The 16,483-nt window shown below is 40.2% G+C and overlaps 1 protein-coding gene across 1 annotated transcript in view; it reads right to left on the bottom strand.

Moving 5' to 3' along the window:
* Positions 1 to 7,665: 7,665 nt before the first annotated feature.
* Positions 7,666 to 16,483, bottom strand: part of LOC148022594 (alpha-1,6-mannosyl-glycoprotein 2-beta-N-acetylglucosaminyltransferase) — a 112,467-nt gene continuing 103,649 nt past the window's right edge. Inside the window, exons 13-16 of the mRNA XM_087695550.1 lie at positions 8,812 to 8,884; positions 8,401 to 8,574; positions 8,182 to 8,307; positions 7,666 to 8,071 (exon numbers count right to left, since the gene is read on the bottom strand). Of these exons, the coding sequence (XP_087551676.1) occupies positions 7,907 to 8,071; positions 8,182 to 8,307; positions 8,401 to 8,574; positions 8,812 to 8,884 (538 nt within the window). The 3' untranslated portion in view covers positions 7,666 to 7,906. The remainder of the gene's footprint in view (positions 8,072 to 8,181; positions 8,308 to 8,400; positions 8,575 to 8,811; positions 8,885 to 16,483) is intronic.

Raw genomic sequence — 16,483 nt, 5'->3', positions numbered from 1 at the left:
CACGATGGTTGTTTGATCAAGGGCCAGAAAGTTGAAGGAATTTCTTTTTGGTAGGTAGGTTCTTATGGTGCTTTAGACTTTAATAAGGGAATAGAGTCATAGCTTTTTGACTCATCTCTAGTCACATGAGTACCATTCTTGTGAATGTATTCCCTAGGCGGGATTAGATATCCCAATATTCCTAATCATACACAATGTATACTAAGTCTTGTGATTATCAACCTATGTGAGATTACATACAATGGTTTTAATAATAAATGATGTACACTAAGATTTGTGCATATCAACCTTGGAGCGTTGTTGCTAACGTTTAAGTAGAAATTACAAAGCTAGGACTCTATTCCTCTATTGAAGTTTGAAGCACCATAAGAGCCTACTTGTCCAAAAATTGTAACACATACCAAAATGGTGCTAATGGTCCAAAATAAAAAACAATGTACTAAGCCTTGTGCATATAAACCTGTGCACCAGCCCAATCTACATCTGTGTATCCAAACACATGTACATCTGTACCTGCCTCATAGAAAAGTCCATAATGTAATGTGGACTTCGCATATCTCAATATGCATCTGACTGCATCCAAATGTGGCTTTCTAGGTACTTGCATAAACTGACTCACAAGACCAACAACGTAGCTCAAGTCTGGCCTTGTAATGGTCATATAGATCAAACTCCCCACTATCCTCCTGAACATAGTAAGGTCTCCTATCTCATCCCCAAAATTAGCACTCAACTTTACATTCTACTCCAATGGGACTGAAAGTGGTTTGCATGCTGTAATTCCATACTTGGACAACATATCCAAGCCATACTATCTTTGGGAAAACCATATACCATCATCACATCTGATGACCTCAATGCCAAGGAAGTACCTTAGCTCACCTAAATCCTTCATCTCAAACTTCTTCTTCAAAAAGTCCTTGACTTCAGCAATCCCACTATCACTATCACCTGTAATAATCAAGTCATCCACATAGATAACTATGATTACCAAACCTGCATCTCCCTTTCTCACATAAAGTGAGTGAGCAGCATCAGAAACATAAAAGCCAATATTGACAAGATACTCTCTGATCTTGTCAGACCATGCTCTAGGTGCTTGCTTGATCCCATAGAGCGCCTTCTTTAACCTGCATACATACGTGGGATGCTCTAAATCTTCATAACCTGCTGGTTGATCCATATACACTTCTTCCTGCAAATCACCATGCAAGAAGGCATTCTTCACATCCATTTGCTACAACCTCCAACCTTTGGCTACTGCCAAAGCAATCACACATCTGACAGTTGCCATCCTAGCAATTGGGCTGAAGGTTTCTTCATAATCTATGCCATATGTCTGGGCATAGCCTTTTGCAACCAGCCTAGCTTTGTACCTACTCCAGAACCATCTGTATTGTGCTTAATCTTATAAACCCACTTACATCCAGCTTTCTTGCCCTTCGGCAATGATACTAGATCCCAAGTCTTATTGGCCTCTAATGCAACCATCTCATCCATTGCTGCATTCCAATGAGCGTGACCAATAGCATCCTCAAAACATGTGGACTCAATATCCTCAATCACTTTCACCATATAAGCATAATGGTGAGCTACATAACCTTCAAAACCAAATCTGTTAACAGGATATCTCACCCTGCGAGACCTGCGTACCACTGGATCACTCAATGGAGTCTTTGCATTGACGCGTGCTCTCTGCACACCTGGAGTCCTCATTGAAGGAATGCCAAGCTCATCATCCAAGCTCTCTGAGCCACTGGAGTCTCCATCAACAACTGCATCAATGCCATCTGACACTTTATTATTTCCTTTGTCTTTACCTGTAATGCTACTAGATGCACCTGAAGATGTAGAGCTACTCCTTAGTTTCCCAGACCAAGGACTACCAGATGATGTCTCTAGTCTACTAAGAGTATGTGATTCTTGCTTTTCAGTCTGCACATGAGTGTCATGATCATCATCATCATCCAATGCATCACCACTAGATGCATACCAACTGCTCATTTCATCAAAGATGACATCCCTGCTTACTCTGAACTTACATGTGACAGGGTTATAACAACGATACCCTTTTTGCTCTAAAGAGTATCCAATAAAGACACACTTTTCAGCCTTTGGATCCAGTTTCTTCCGCAACTCATCTGACACATGAATATATACAATACATCCAAACACTTTCAAGTATGAGACATCAGGCTTCTTACCTGTAAAACATTCTTTGGGGATCATACCATGAACTGCAACTATGGGAGTTTTGTTCATAATATAAACAGCAGTATGAACAGTCTCACACCAAAAATACTTAGACATATTCTTTTCAGCCATCAAGGCGCGTGCAACTTCCGCAATATGCATGTTTTTCCTTTCTGCAACCCCATTTTGCTGTGGGACATACATGCATGTGAACTGTCTCTTTATCCCATGAGATCTCAAAAAACCACTGAACTCATTCGAGAGGTACTCTTCCCCTCCATCTGACCTCAAGCACTTTACTTTCAAGCATGTTTCTCTTTCAACTGCAGCCTTGAAAGTTCTAAAGTGCTCAAACGCTTCACTCTTTTCCTTCATAAAATATACTCACAGCTTTCTAGAGCAATCATCAATGAATGTGACAAAGTATGAACTGTCTCCAAGAGATACATTTTGTGTAGGCCCCCAAATATATGTATGTACAACATCAAGGATATTTCTCCTTACATCTTTGTCATGTGAAAAGGGTTGTCTTACCTGCTTACCAAACTGACATGCTTCGCATACCTTATGAAATTCTGCAATTCTAAATGTAGGCAAACCTGTAACCAACCCTTTGGACTGCATTAATTTCAGCCTTTGTACATTTGCATGTCCAATGCATTTGTGCTAAATTTCAATATCTGCAACACATTTTCCTTCAGCATACATAACAGCATTCATAGTAGGAATTCCAGCATCCAGAGTAAACATACATTCAACTCTACTTCCCTTTGCAACCAACCTGTACTTATCATTTAAGTCTTCTACAAAGCAACCCTTTGCATTAAATCTGACTTGCAGCCCTTGCTCTACCATCTGACCGACTGACACCAAGTTCTTTGTAATAGATGGCACATGTAATACATCTGAAAGACTCTTTTGTCTTACCATCATGCAAGGACAAATAAACTTTTTCAATGTGTGAAATTAGGTGGCATGAATCATCACCCGTCTGTACATAACCTGCATTTTGCAAATCCTACATCTCTCCAAACCATTCTACATGGCCGGTCATATGATTGGATACACCTGAATCAATATACCAAACATCATGTGTTCCATTTCCTGTAACAGCATTCAACATATGCTGCATAACAAACAGACGTTCATTTTTATCTTCATTCTGTCATGAAGACGATGCATAGTTTCCTTGCTACAACTTATCACTGCGAATATCATCTTTCTTAGCATAACATTGGGTTGAAATATGACCTGTTTTGCCACAGTAGTGACACATAATACCAGAGTCGTTAGAACCTCTATTCTGCCATCCACCTCTTCCTCTAGAGTTCCCCCTGTCTCTAAAGTTTCCTCTGCCTCCAGAAACCTGCATTTCACCAAACTGTTGATTGAACCGGTTTTATTGGTTATCGCCAGCACGTCCCATACCACGGCCTCTCGAAGAGGATCTTCCACGTCCCCTTCCTAAACTCGAGTAAAATGCTTGGATATGTTCACCATTTCTTTCAGATGAATCACCCTGCATATTGATCTCTTCAGTAATCATGAGAGAGATCAGCTCATCAAAATCTGAAAATGGCTTTCATACATATACTAAAGTAGCAAATGATTTTCATGCCTTCTCATTGTTAAGGCGACTCAGAGTAGATGAAACCAAATCATTATCATCTGACATTGCATCAATCGCTGCTAAGGCATCTGCAATGCTCCTCACCTTCAAAACATACTCATTGACAGACATTTTCCCTTTCTTCAAGGCATTCAACTCTTGCTCGAGTTGAATTTTTCGTACCTTTGTATTTACTGAAAACATGCTCTCAAAATTTGTCCAAGCTACATGTGAAGTTTCTGCATTCCTAATATGTCCTAGCTTAGTATTATCAATTACTGTAGATAGCCAGTACATCACCTTTTTGTCTTTCGCATTCCACTATTTCCATGCTTTAACTCATTTGCAGTCGGAGGGATACCCAACTCTAGCTCATTTTCTTCACCTGAAACAAATTCATAAAGGCCATGTCCAATAAGGAAGTTCATCGCACGAAACTTTCATGAAGGGTAGTTGTTCTTGTCGAGCTTCTCAATAATGGGATCTCCACTATTCTTTGTCATTATCACAAAACTAATACCAAACAGCAAGAAAATCTTCTATAACCCTCGACCTATAGTGCATAGCAATACACTAGAAAGCCTTTTTCACTGTCTACTCAACAATACATGCAATCTGCAACCAGTTTGCAGATAAACCTTGTGTTTATTCGCTGAGACATCTTGAACTTACAAATTTAAAATATGTAACATGTGCACCTATATACGGTAGACAGCTAAAATTGTAGGATACCTCGAACTGTTGTCTGCAACCTTGCGAGTCTAAAACGGGACCTGAAATGACCTCGAATGGCCAAAATATCAACGGACAAGCCCCAAAGGCCTTATCTACTGAATATACAACGCTCTTCGCGCACACCAAATCTCACTGCACTCTGAGATTTTTGCTCTGCCCTGCTTCTAGTGCCTCCACAGTCACTATCCAAGAGAGAGTGGAAGAATGGAAAAGCTTCTTACCCGTTGCTTGCTCGAGCCTTGCTTCTTCTCTTTCACTTCAATCTTCGAAATCAGCCTCTCAATGGCACGGCTCTGATACCATTTCAAGAATCGCGTGGTGGGGGGATTTGCTCAAGATGCTGCGCCGAACACACACTGAATGCACAAGGAGAAGCTCACTCAAAAAACAAGAAGAGAACTGGAGGTGAAAACGTTTTCTTGCTGGTTTTTTCTTCTTCTTCCACACACTTTACCATATACACAAAGTATAGATAAGATACAACATAAAGAAAAGTAACCTACTAAGTCAAACAATACATAACCGACTACACTAGTCGACTGGCGCTATAACTATGTCAACTGTAAATAGATGTAACAATCTGAATATAATAAATAATGAGTCAGTGGCCATGTGAGAGTCATAATGACCACCGACGTGCTAAGTGTAGACGTATGGACCCGTCTAACCAGACGGTCTATCATTAATATTCGCATGTGTTGAGCTTGTCATCTCAACAGTAACTAAGACATAGTACATTTGCATTCCTTCATTTTCAAACTCAAGAAAAATCTGCATTTGAAAAAATCACAACACTTGAATTTGATAAGTTGGAGATGGAATTTGTGATTTTAAATCAATTTTCATCACCCTTTCTAAAAACTCACAAGAATCAAGGATAGTTATAATTTCAAACTTCCATAAAGTGTAGTTTACATAATCTAACTTACATTCGCTAAAGATTGGTAGATAAAACCTTAATGTTTGAATTACCATTACAATAACACTACTACCTGATACGCCAGAGTCACCCATATTTGTTATTAAAACCCTTACCTCTCAATACTCTTCAATACCATATAAAATTTACACAAGGTAGTATACAAAAATTGAGCAAGGAATAAAGAGTACACAACAAATATGAGAGGAGCATAAACTTACTTTTTCCCAAACTAATATAGAAATTACTCTATCTACCCGTGTACTTTCACTATGAAGCTTAGATGGCAATCTGAACAAATGATAGGTAGAAAGCTTAAGGCTAGCTTAAAGAACTCTCCTCAAGTGAAAAATAATTATTTATAGCTTTGGAGAGATTTACCTTTTTTATAGCCCGAGATGATTTCCTAGTCAACCAAAGAATATTCCCTTTATCAAGAGGGCCACCATCAAGGGATCCGTCATCCCCTATGAGAAACCGCAACCATAGACTACTTTCACAACCCCAAAATAAGAATCCTTGATGATAACTCCCACACATTCCAACTCAATAGTGTGTCTAGAGTTGCTACTGACTCAACCACTCTAACCCAAAGGCTAGACCCACAGGTTACATTTTTGCCATCCAATCACATAGCCATCATCTAACACACAAATCAAAACCCAAGATACCTCACACATGGCTTCTCATAATGGGAGCCTTATGACCTTGAGCCCCATGGATCATTGTTGGCACCTTATAAGGGTGGGGTATTGAGTATATCTAGCATGTAATAGACCAGTCGATTTTTCACATTTATCATGCAATCTTAAAAGGTGCAAAGCAATAGCAACTACATTGAAAACCTCTATCTACACCGTGTCGATGATTGTACCCTCAACTTTGCACGTCGCACCATGGAGAACAATAATGTATGAGAGATTGGGCAGACTATTGTGCATCAAAGATTTAACAAGATCTCTCCAAATCCCACGTGGTTTAACTACCAACCATGAGAGAGCTACACTAACAATTCAACAAGATGAATCTCCAAGATTCAATCCCAATCAAACCAAGAGGAGAGCTCTACACCACCAACTCATGAGACATGAATCTCATATATGCATGTCTCCGGCTACACCTCCAAACAAATTCCAATGCTTCCCTCTGAGAGTCTCAAGACCCTTGTACCCAAACAAATATCTTATAAGGGTTCGTAGAACTGCCCTATTACACTTAAGAACCAAACCTAAAGACCTTAATGCCTTCGTCTTCAACCTTAAACTGAGGCATGATATCAATGACTGCATGCTGCAAAACTACATTTAAGGACCTAAAGACTTCAATGACTTCGCCTACAACCTTCAACTAAGGCATGACATTACAATACGGAATATTTGAAATGCAATCAAACACAGCTTCAAGGCCCCCATTCAATGGGTAGCTGGCCTATCAAGAAAGGGAGAGAAGGCTACATACATTGCCTATTCACAAGGCATGAACCTCAAGACCTGATCCCTCTTGATACGCTCCATCCCTAACTCACTAGCACTTCAAATACCTTGCAAATTCTCATACTTCAAACACGTCAGAACTGCATCTCCACGCCCCACCTCCAATCAGTAGCTTACCTACCAACAAAGAGAGAAGGCTACATTGTCAGTTCACAAGACATGACCTCAAGGACCAATCCCTTTTAATGCACTCAAGCCCCAACAGTGGCACTTCAAACACCTCACTAATTCTGGTGCTTCTATCTGTAGTCATTACACTCACTGCCTACTCCACTTTTCATGCCTCATAGGTGACAATGTGGTTGCTCTAAGCATACAGTACTGAAGCTTCCCTCCAAATTCCAAAAGGTGAATTTCAGCTCACCAGCAACCAAAGCTAAGATGTACATAACATTGAGAAATATTTTGACAATTATAACAATGTATCTAATCCCCATACTCTCTCAAGAAGCACTCAAAAATGAACTCCTGGAAAGAGAAACAAGTACCATCAACTCTGGAAACCTAGATTAGCACTCAAAAATGAATTCCTGCAAAGAGAAACAAGTACCATCAACTCTGGAAACCTAGGTGATTGCTAATCCCAATACTCTCTCAAAAAGCACTTAAAAATGAACTCCTGCAAAGAGAAACAACTATCATCAACTCTGGAAACCTAGGTGATTGCAGAGGAGTCCTTCAAATACATGCATCCAATAAAAAAAGGCAAATAATCATGCGTCAAATAATAAAACCATCATTGCAGAACTAAACATATAGTATAACTAGCCTCATTAACTGCTTGAACCACTTGCATCTATGTTAACAGACTCTTTACTAGTACAGGTTTTAGCTGGATGGATTTGTAAGCTGCTGTACACTATGAAAATGCTCAGGTATTAACATGACAATAGTGCCACAAAAATAAGAGTATAGTCTCAAGCACAACTGTCTGTCAATTCACATAATTTGATATCATCATAAAGCAGAAACTGCATGGTATATTTCAGCTCTCATTGCATCCACAGCCCCATGCCCATGTGTATATTGATCAGGCCCCAAGTAAAGGCCAGTTCTCTCCAAGAGAGACAATGCAGCAGCTCTCCCATAATGGGAGGAATATAATTGCAGGTACTCAAAATCCTGCATTTCAATGATCCCAAATGTTGCATTAGTGGTGCCATTTTCAGCACAACCTAATTCTTTGATGATAAAAATGTTTCACAGGTTTTGTGTTGTACTCCAAGGCTTACCTGCAAGCCACTGAGTAGACGTTCAAGCCGTACAGATGCAACTGGTAGTCTTAGATCTGGTTGAAATACTTGACCAGGATAGAAAAGCACACCATCTCCTGGTGGAAGACCTCGACGAAAGCGTATCTGCATTATGCACCACAAAAGGAGACTTTGTAAACATTGTGATCTACTACAAAGAAAGTAAATATCAAACTGGTTCAAGCAATTGCAGTGAACCTCGGCACCAGCCACAACAGCTTTCTCATAGCAATTCGCTCCCCAATATAGAAATCCAGTGCCTCCCTCCTTCCAGACTCGCCACAACACTGCCCGGTGTTGTGTACCACTCATTCCAAGATGCCAGTTTGGATGTGGATCTGTAGGCCCCATGCAAACATATGTCCACCACTCCTGCATCACATTGCAACTTGAGAACCTGGTTGCCTTTTCAGCTGTACAGAAACTACTGCGTGACCACCTTGAACAATCAAAACGTGACTGATATGTCTTCCCATGTAAATGCTTCAATAGATTTCTTGATTTCCAATCAACATCATGTTTGTCATACTCCAGGAATATAAAGTACTAAAGCAGATTTCTTTGATGAAAGTGGTAATAGATAACAGTGCAAAGAACTGAAGTATCCACCTCATTATGTTCTTGTTGCAGTTCTGAGGTAATATCCTTCACTAAATCTTCACGATTTCCCAAAACCCATTCACTGCAGAAACAGTGAGCAAAAAGTGTTAAGAGTTACCTTATACACATTGGACACCAGAAATGCTATCTATCTTTCCTACATAGCAGAAATCAAGGGACCTCACAAATGCTAACATATCAGAAATACACACGCTCCCTTTCTTTCTTTCAATAAAGTCAAACTGTTTACAAAGTCACAAGTGCAAATAGAAATGTCAAGATAAGGATTTGAAGAGAAAAATTTCGAGTCGTCGTCAAAAGCAACTAAACTTCAGACACACCTGCCAACATAAAGGTCACTGGAACATAAAGTTTCCTCTTGTAAAAAACCATATGCAGACTACCACTGGAAAACCACCTCTAAAAATCACAGGACAGCTGTCAGCATCAAAATCTAAAACTCCCTCCATATAATGATGGTAAGATAGTGAATGCTAATTCATTGTGCATGAAAGCTTGTCACATGCACAAGGCAATATTGTGAGGCAAGTTGGGCAGCTAGATGCCAAGGTCAACCTGTTGACCTTCTCCACATCACACATGGTTTTGACCCATCCATCCCGGGGCCCTCTCACGACAAGTCTTTCTACAGAGCAGCAAATGGATTTTCATCTTTAATCTCTTACGGGCATATATTTTCATTAAGTGGGTCTTCCTAGTTTAATTTGGGCCATTTCATGTACCCTAACCACAATTCTTTCGTGTCCAATTCAATAATTTTGGGCTACCTGTTGTAAAATTGGGGCCTCTGCCCAATGGAAAGTTTAAAATTTCTGGTCTAACATATTCGCCTACTGTAAAGTTGGCCCTGCCCCTTGTATTTCTGCATTTTGCCATTGTGTCTGTCCCCCACCTGCTGGTGTGAACCTTTTGGAGTTCCAAGTGCCAGCTCTTCCAATCCTATTCCTCTTCATCAGTGTGAGCACATGTGGCAAGTGCCATTCTTGGATACTGGTGCTGCTCAGAATCATTCAACTGCAAACTCAATTGCTTTGTGTTTGTAGACTCATAACCCTTCTTTAGCAAGACTCTTTTTCGGCAATTCAATCCATTCAGCAGCCTTTTTTATAGTGGACAACTATACATTGCAGTTCTGCCATCAATCAACTGCATTCTTGACCATCCGGAGGCATTGTGGATTACACCAAGTTCACAGATGTTGCTCCCAGGTCTTAGCTTTCTTATTAGGGCATAGTTTGTCTTTCTCCAAGTGCTTTGTTACCTTTTGTTCTCCATATAACTTTTGAAATGTGTCACTCTTATCCTGTAAATCTTTGTTGCCTTTCCATGTTCTTGGATGAAGTTCAAGATGAGGGAGTGTTTGTACATTGGTCTCACTCCCATTTCAGCATATGCAAACCATCATGTGCCGTGGAAGGGTTTGTTTAAGATTGGTGAAGATTGTTTACATGGACGTTAAGATCCAAACTTTCTTTGATGCATAGCAAGCCTTGAAGCAACATTTTCAGTTCTTTATACATATGCAGGGAACTATTCCTTGATGGTTTATAAGTTTCTCCAAAGTGAGTGACCCCAAGTGTGACAGCCTTAATGACACTAGACATCACTTTCTATGATAACAGAAGTTTTTTCCCTATTTCTCCCAAACACTATATTTGAAAAGTTTACATGCATTATAAAGCTATATCAATGCAAACTCCAAGTCCTCTTCTCGAAAAGAGACCAACCCAGGTATGGAAAGTGTCCCTATCTATTCGCAACTCAAGAGGTACTCCCTCTACCGCAATCTCAATCATAGCCCTACCTCCCCTAAGACCTTGTAGTCTCTACCTCTAACTCTCCTATGCTAGCTCTTAGAATGCAAACCAATCTCCCACTAAGGCAACAACCTATATAGAGAATATCCCCCAAGATAACTCCTCTATCCAAGAGCATAGTCCAACTCTGATCTGAAATAGTGATTGAAGGAAAGGGGATTGTTCTGTTGAGCTAAAAATGCATTACAAACGGATTAGCTCCTTAAAATAGCCCCAAAACATGTAAATTACCAAAAAATTTCATTAAATGGTGCCTGGTCCTGGAGGGTTTCTATGTCCCATAAGTAAAACCCTACTTTGGGGGATCCTTCTTAATCTATAAATAGATCAGCTGCCCACCATTCAACCCATCCTTGTCTTGCAAGTTTCCACCATCAGCCCTCTTCCACTAGTTGTCCAGCCCCCAATGACCAGCCCCTAGCGAAACTACTGCTATGTGGTCTACAATTGTCACCCAACCTCCCACTACTACCGATGAACAACTGCCATCATCTTCAAACAGTTACATTGCTGTGTTTACTAGTTCCAACCCCAAAGACTGCTGCATTTTGGTTTCTAGCCTGCTGCCCTTCTGTTTCCAACATCAGCCTAATTTTTGTTTGCATCTACAATAGGTCCTTTTTGTGTATTCAACACTTTTCTTCATCAACCTCTGCTTCGACTAGTGATTACTGCACTCAGGATCCATCTCAGGTGGACAATACACATCAACACCTCCCTCACCTTGATTCCACAAGAGCCACTGGCTATTTGGACAGCCCTTCAGCATTCTATACATTCATTTATTTACAGACAAGAGCCACTGGCTATTTGGACAGCTCTACCCTTCAGCATTCTGTACAATCATTTATCTACAGCATTCATTCATTCACTTTAGAGTTCTCTTTCTTCTCTGTTTATGTTGCATTTTTGCGTTTTTGCTTGTGGAATTTAGGGTTTGTCTTTATTGCATTATTATCTAAGTTATTTATTGTGTTTCAACTTTGTTTGTACATTTTGTGTTTTCTCTATGCAAACCCCAGCATACCTTCACATGGTATCAAAGTAGCTACTCTTGTAAAGAGTATATTGTGGTGATTGTGGAGACTTGGTTTCGTACATTCTATGTTTTCTCTATGCAAACCCTAGTATATCTTCACATGGTATCAAAATCACTGCTCTTGTAAAGAGTATCTTGTGGTGATTGTGGAGGCTTGGTTTTGTGCAAGATACAAGAACGACACATAACAGCTTCACGATGGCCCAGACTACTCCATCTTCAGATCCTCTATTGCTTCCTCCTCCTATTACTTCAATGGAGGCTATCAGGAAGCATTGTGGTCTTGATTTGGAGAACTCTCCTACTAACCTTTCTTGTAGGGATCACTCATCAAGGCCCTTCGTCTCATACTCCTTCACAAGACGCATCTCAATTGGAGCACTCTACTGACCAAATTGATCACCTCTCAGTTGAGAAAAGACTATCCACTCAAGACACAGCCGAAAGTTCAAACTCTTCACAATCAAGCCTAGAGGCAAAGTTCGTACAATCCATTTTTATGTAAATCTCATTTTGTCCATACTACTACTATTACACAATAACCAACTATAAGTCACCATGGAGACCCAAATTAGTGCCGATATGGTTTTCAAGAAAACTCTATATTTAGAGATATTCCACGAGGTAATCCTTCATCCTCTATTTCCTTTGAGTATAAGCCTTCATGGCTTCTATGACACCTAAAGCTTGATTCTACAGATTATTTGGAGCGCTTCGATAACCATAATACATAGCATAAAGCTCATGTTGACCAGCAGTAAACGAGTATGTTCTAGCGCTATTTGCGCTGATCAGCTCCATAATAAGCCATTGCAAGGTTTCTTCTTCTTCTCCCATGGCTCTTCTTGTTTCCTTGAAAACCCTAGCAGTGGACAGATCTGGACAGCAGTGTTACTTGTCTGAAATCTTTGAGATCTGACCTTTCATCCTTCTAATGTTCTTGGGGATGATCCATAATCAGTATGGCACTCATTTGGGCACACATTTGACTCTCTTATTCTCCATTTGTACTTACTCTCTTCCAATGGATTATGGTATATGGACAGCCGAAGTTGTGGATAGATTCTTGGCATTTCCAAATGATTCATTACTGGAATGACTATGGTAGAGGTTCTCTATGATTTGAAGTTGGACCTTCGCGTATCAATCGTTCCAGATCCTTCTACAACAGCAGTTGAAACGATTGTGCCATCAACAAGTTCTTAAGCACTTCGACTTCCAATAATCTCTACCTTATTTTCACTTACAGTCACAATTTTCTCTTTGGAGACTTAGCACTTGATTCAAAGCAGAAGTCTGAGTAGGACGCAGGAGAAGAATTATCCAATGCAGCTGGTTTGCTGGACTTTGCTGCTAAACTGGAGCCCACAGACAAGTTTCTCCTGAATTGTTTTCCGAGTTGAAGCTTTCATTATGACTACAATTTAGAGTCTTAGTCTACTAGACATCTATAAACAATTGAAACGCCTTCTAAGTCCAATACTCCCTCATCCTTCATGGGCTTAGCAGTTTGCTCTCTGTTTTCATTTTCCAAGGCTGAGTTTGGTGATTCATTCCTATAAGACAATCGTGAAAAGCCATGAATTGGCTAGTTTCTTTATCGAACAACTCTATAAACTTTCTGGCTTGCCTGATGGAATAGTCAATGACTGGGATCCTAAGTTCGTTGGTCATTTCTAGCAAAGGATCTTCCAAAAACTAGAAACTCAATTATCCATGTCACACTATAAACATCCAAAGACCGATGGGCAAGCCGACCGGACGAATCAAACCATGGAGGATATGCTTCGTGCATATGTCTCCCGTAGGCAATCTAATTAGGAGTGTTATCTTCCTCAGCTTGAGTTTGCTTATAACAGTGCTAAGTATTCAGCTACTAGTTATAGCAAAATTATGGTTATGAGCCGAAACCAACAATTGCCACAGAGTTCAAGGGGGTGAAAAAACAATCCGTAGTCGACTTTCTACATAATATGTAGGATTGTCCTATATTTTATGCTAACCAACATCATACCCCTAGAGAGCTCCAAGAAGGTATATGGGTGTACCTTAAAGTCCCAAAGAACTCAAATTCAATGGCTGCTGGCATGTACTATAAATTGTCTTCGAGATATTGCAGTCCTTTCCAAATTACCAAGATAAGTAGCATGTCCTATGAGTTAGACTTACCTTCAGAAATTCGAGTTCACCCTATATTCCACATGAGTCATTTGAAAGAACGACTAGGACAAGCTGAGTAGATGATTCCGATTGAGGAAGTTTCACAACTTGAGGGGTACTGCTCATTATGTTTCACTCAAACCCAATTCAGTTCTTGACATTTGGACTAAATGATCATGTTGGACCATTTATCTGGAGTATTTGGATAAGTGGAAAAACCACCCAAAGGCAGAGGCTACTTGACAATGGATATGTTCATTGAAGTGCCATTTTTCTCACTTCATTCCTAGGGATATTGCTGATGATAGCAATCATTCATAAGGGGGGAAGTGTTATGTCCTTGGATATCTAGATAGGTGCTAGTAGCATTGGTCACGATGGTTACAAAGTGACTTAGTGTGAATGCACTGAGGACACTTCAAGGTTAGGGCAATCAAGTCCTATTTACAAGCCTGAAGGCCCTATTTTGCACATTCACTATGAGATTACCACTCTCGAACTCTTGGTCCATTGGCCAATACATCCATGGTCACCACCCGAAGTGCTGCTAGCCCCAAAGCTCAAGGGTGACCCCATTCGGCTCTCCGGTTGGGAGCTGAATCTGATGTCCAATCCCTTTTATGGTGAGTTAGGCATGCATCATGTCTCATGTGCAGGTTGGATCCCAAGAGGACGCATCAGTAGGGCACATGGGAAGAGAATTTATGACTGCTATGGGGATTTTTGCAAAGCATTCAACACTATGGCCTAAGCCAGGCCCATGCAACGACTATAGAATATCGACACTCCTAAATATCTACAATGGGGGATTTATGCCCTATGTAAGTCAATGACAAGGAGACTACGCACTCTAGAAGGGCTTTCGGATATGATGGAAAATACTATCAAGGTGTAGAGATACCCACTTTCACCTACTCTCCTTGGTGTTTATGTTCATGAGCTCTCACATTATATGGATAGATTAGCAAGACCAGGTGCAAGCTTGGCTAGTGTATTGATATCCATCTTGTTCCATGCAGATGATGTGTACTAATCATAGATTCACATGAGGGCTTCCAAAGATGCATGGATGTATTACAAGCATGTTACATATACAAAGGATTGACAATGAGCCTTCGAAAGACCAAGGTAATGGTGTTTAATACCACACAAGCTTGGTGACCCAAGTGAGACATTAGTTTATTCTTCATGGGGATATGGTTGAATATGCTAGATCCTATGTATATCTAGGATTCACATTTATAGGACCTACATTTTCATTGCAAAATGCAACAGCTGCTAGGTTGGATAGAGATTAGACAACACTTATGGGGACCAACTCTTTGCAAAAAGAATTAAAAGATCATTGAGAGGCCACTACTTATGATTGCTCACATGATATGAAACAAACCCTCAATACCTAATGAGATTATTAGAGTAAATATTGGAGTAGCACCTGTGGTAACAAAGGCATTATTTTAGGCTGTAACTTGCTTAAAGAGAATATGGGAGCTCCCTAAATATAGATATCCATGATTGGCATTGACTTCCTCCAAGCAATTAGCGGAGATTAGGGATACACATTGCTAGTATGCAAAGATGCAGTCATGATTTAGGATACATGGGTTAGAGATGGATGCACTCCCACCACTGTAGTACAGTTTGGATAGCCCATACTTAGATCTCGTGCATAGAGAGTCGAATCAAGTGATTAGGGAAGATATTGTGAAGATTGATATAGATCATCCCCTAGAGCCCCTTGGTCCACCTCTCCCATGGGATATGTAGTACTATTGAACCGATACAGACATCATCACACCAACTCAAGATTGAGATAGGACAAGTATACACAGCACTTTATTTATAAATGTACTATATATTATGAGATCAAAAAGAGATTTCACTGTCTTTTTCAAGAACCTTTTGGGCCTCTCCGTAAGGTGATGGAGTACAAGGATCAGAGATGTCTAGGACTATTCTTATTGAAGATTCAAGCATACAAAGAGAACCTCTTATGGAGCAAGACAAAAATACAAGCAAAGTCAACAAGCCAGCAAATTCTTATAAATATTTTTAGTATTCCCTCTAGAGCTAGCTTGCTACATGCTACTATTATAGATACTACCACTACAACAATCCCACCACACCATCCACCAGTCAAAGGGGTCAAATAGACCAAGTAGCCACACTCTGTAGGGCACGACACTCACCACCCTATCACCATGCCCAACATCCTTACCTCCAAAAATTTTGAGCCACCATCGCTTACCATCAGAGACGAGTACCTCCCCCTTAGTAGACTCAATGTCTTGGACCACCCCATGACAGATATTCTTGCCTCAAGAAGGGTACATTGCAGTGGGATCCTACAAGTTAGTTGAAGGATCATTTTGTACATGATGGTAGCATGTACTTACAATAGTCCAATCGAGATGGCATGGCCAAATGTATTCATTTCTTTGTCTCATAGGCCATTTGGCCTTTTTCGAGACCTCTCTCTCTCTCTCTCTCTCTCTCTCTCTCTCTCTCTCTCTCTCTCTCAAAACTTGTAAATTAAAAAACTTCAAATTTAAGTATGAAACTCTAGCTTGCCCCCTCTAATAACATGGCATTTCTATTTTCCCCTCCTCGAAACTTGTCATCCAATTTCGGTTCCGTTTATATT

This window comes from Lygodium microphyllum, chromosome 16 (assembly GCF_053477565.2).
Source record: "Lygodium microphyllum isolate KBCC chromosome 16, Lygodium_microphyllum_v1.1.10, whole genome shotgun sequence".
Classification (NCBI taxonomy): domain Eukaryota; kingdom Viridiplantae; phylum Streptophyta; class Polypodiopsida; order Schizaeales; family Lygodiaceae; genus Lygodium; species Lygodium microphyllum.
The sequence above is the reverse complement of the archived record's forward strand: the minus strand, read 5'-3'. Positions and strand labels throughout refer to the sequence as shown.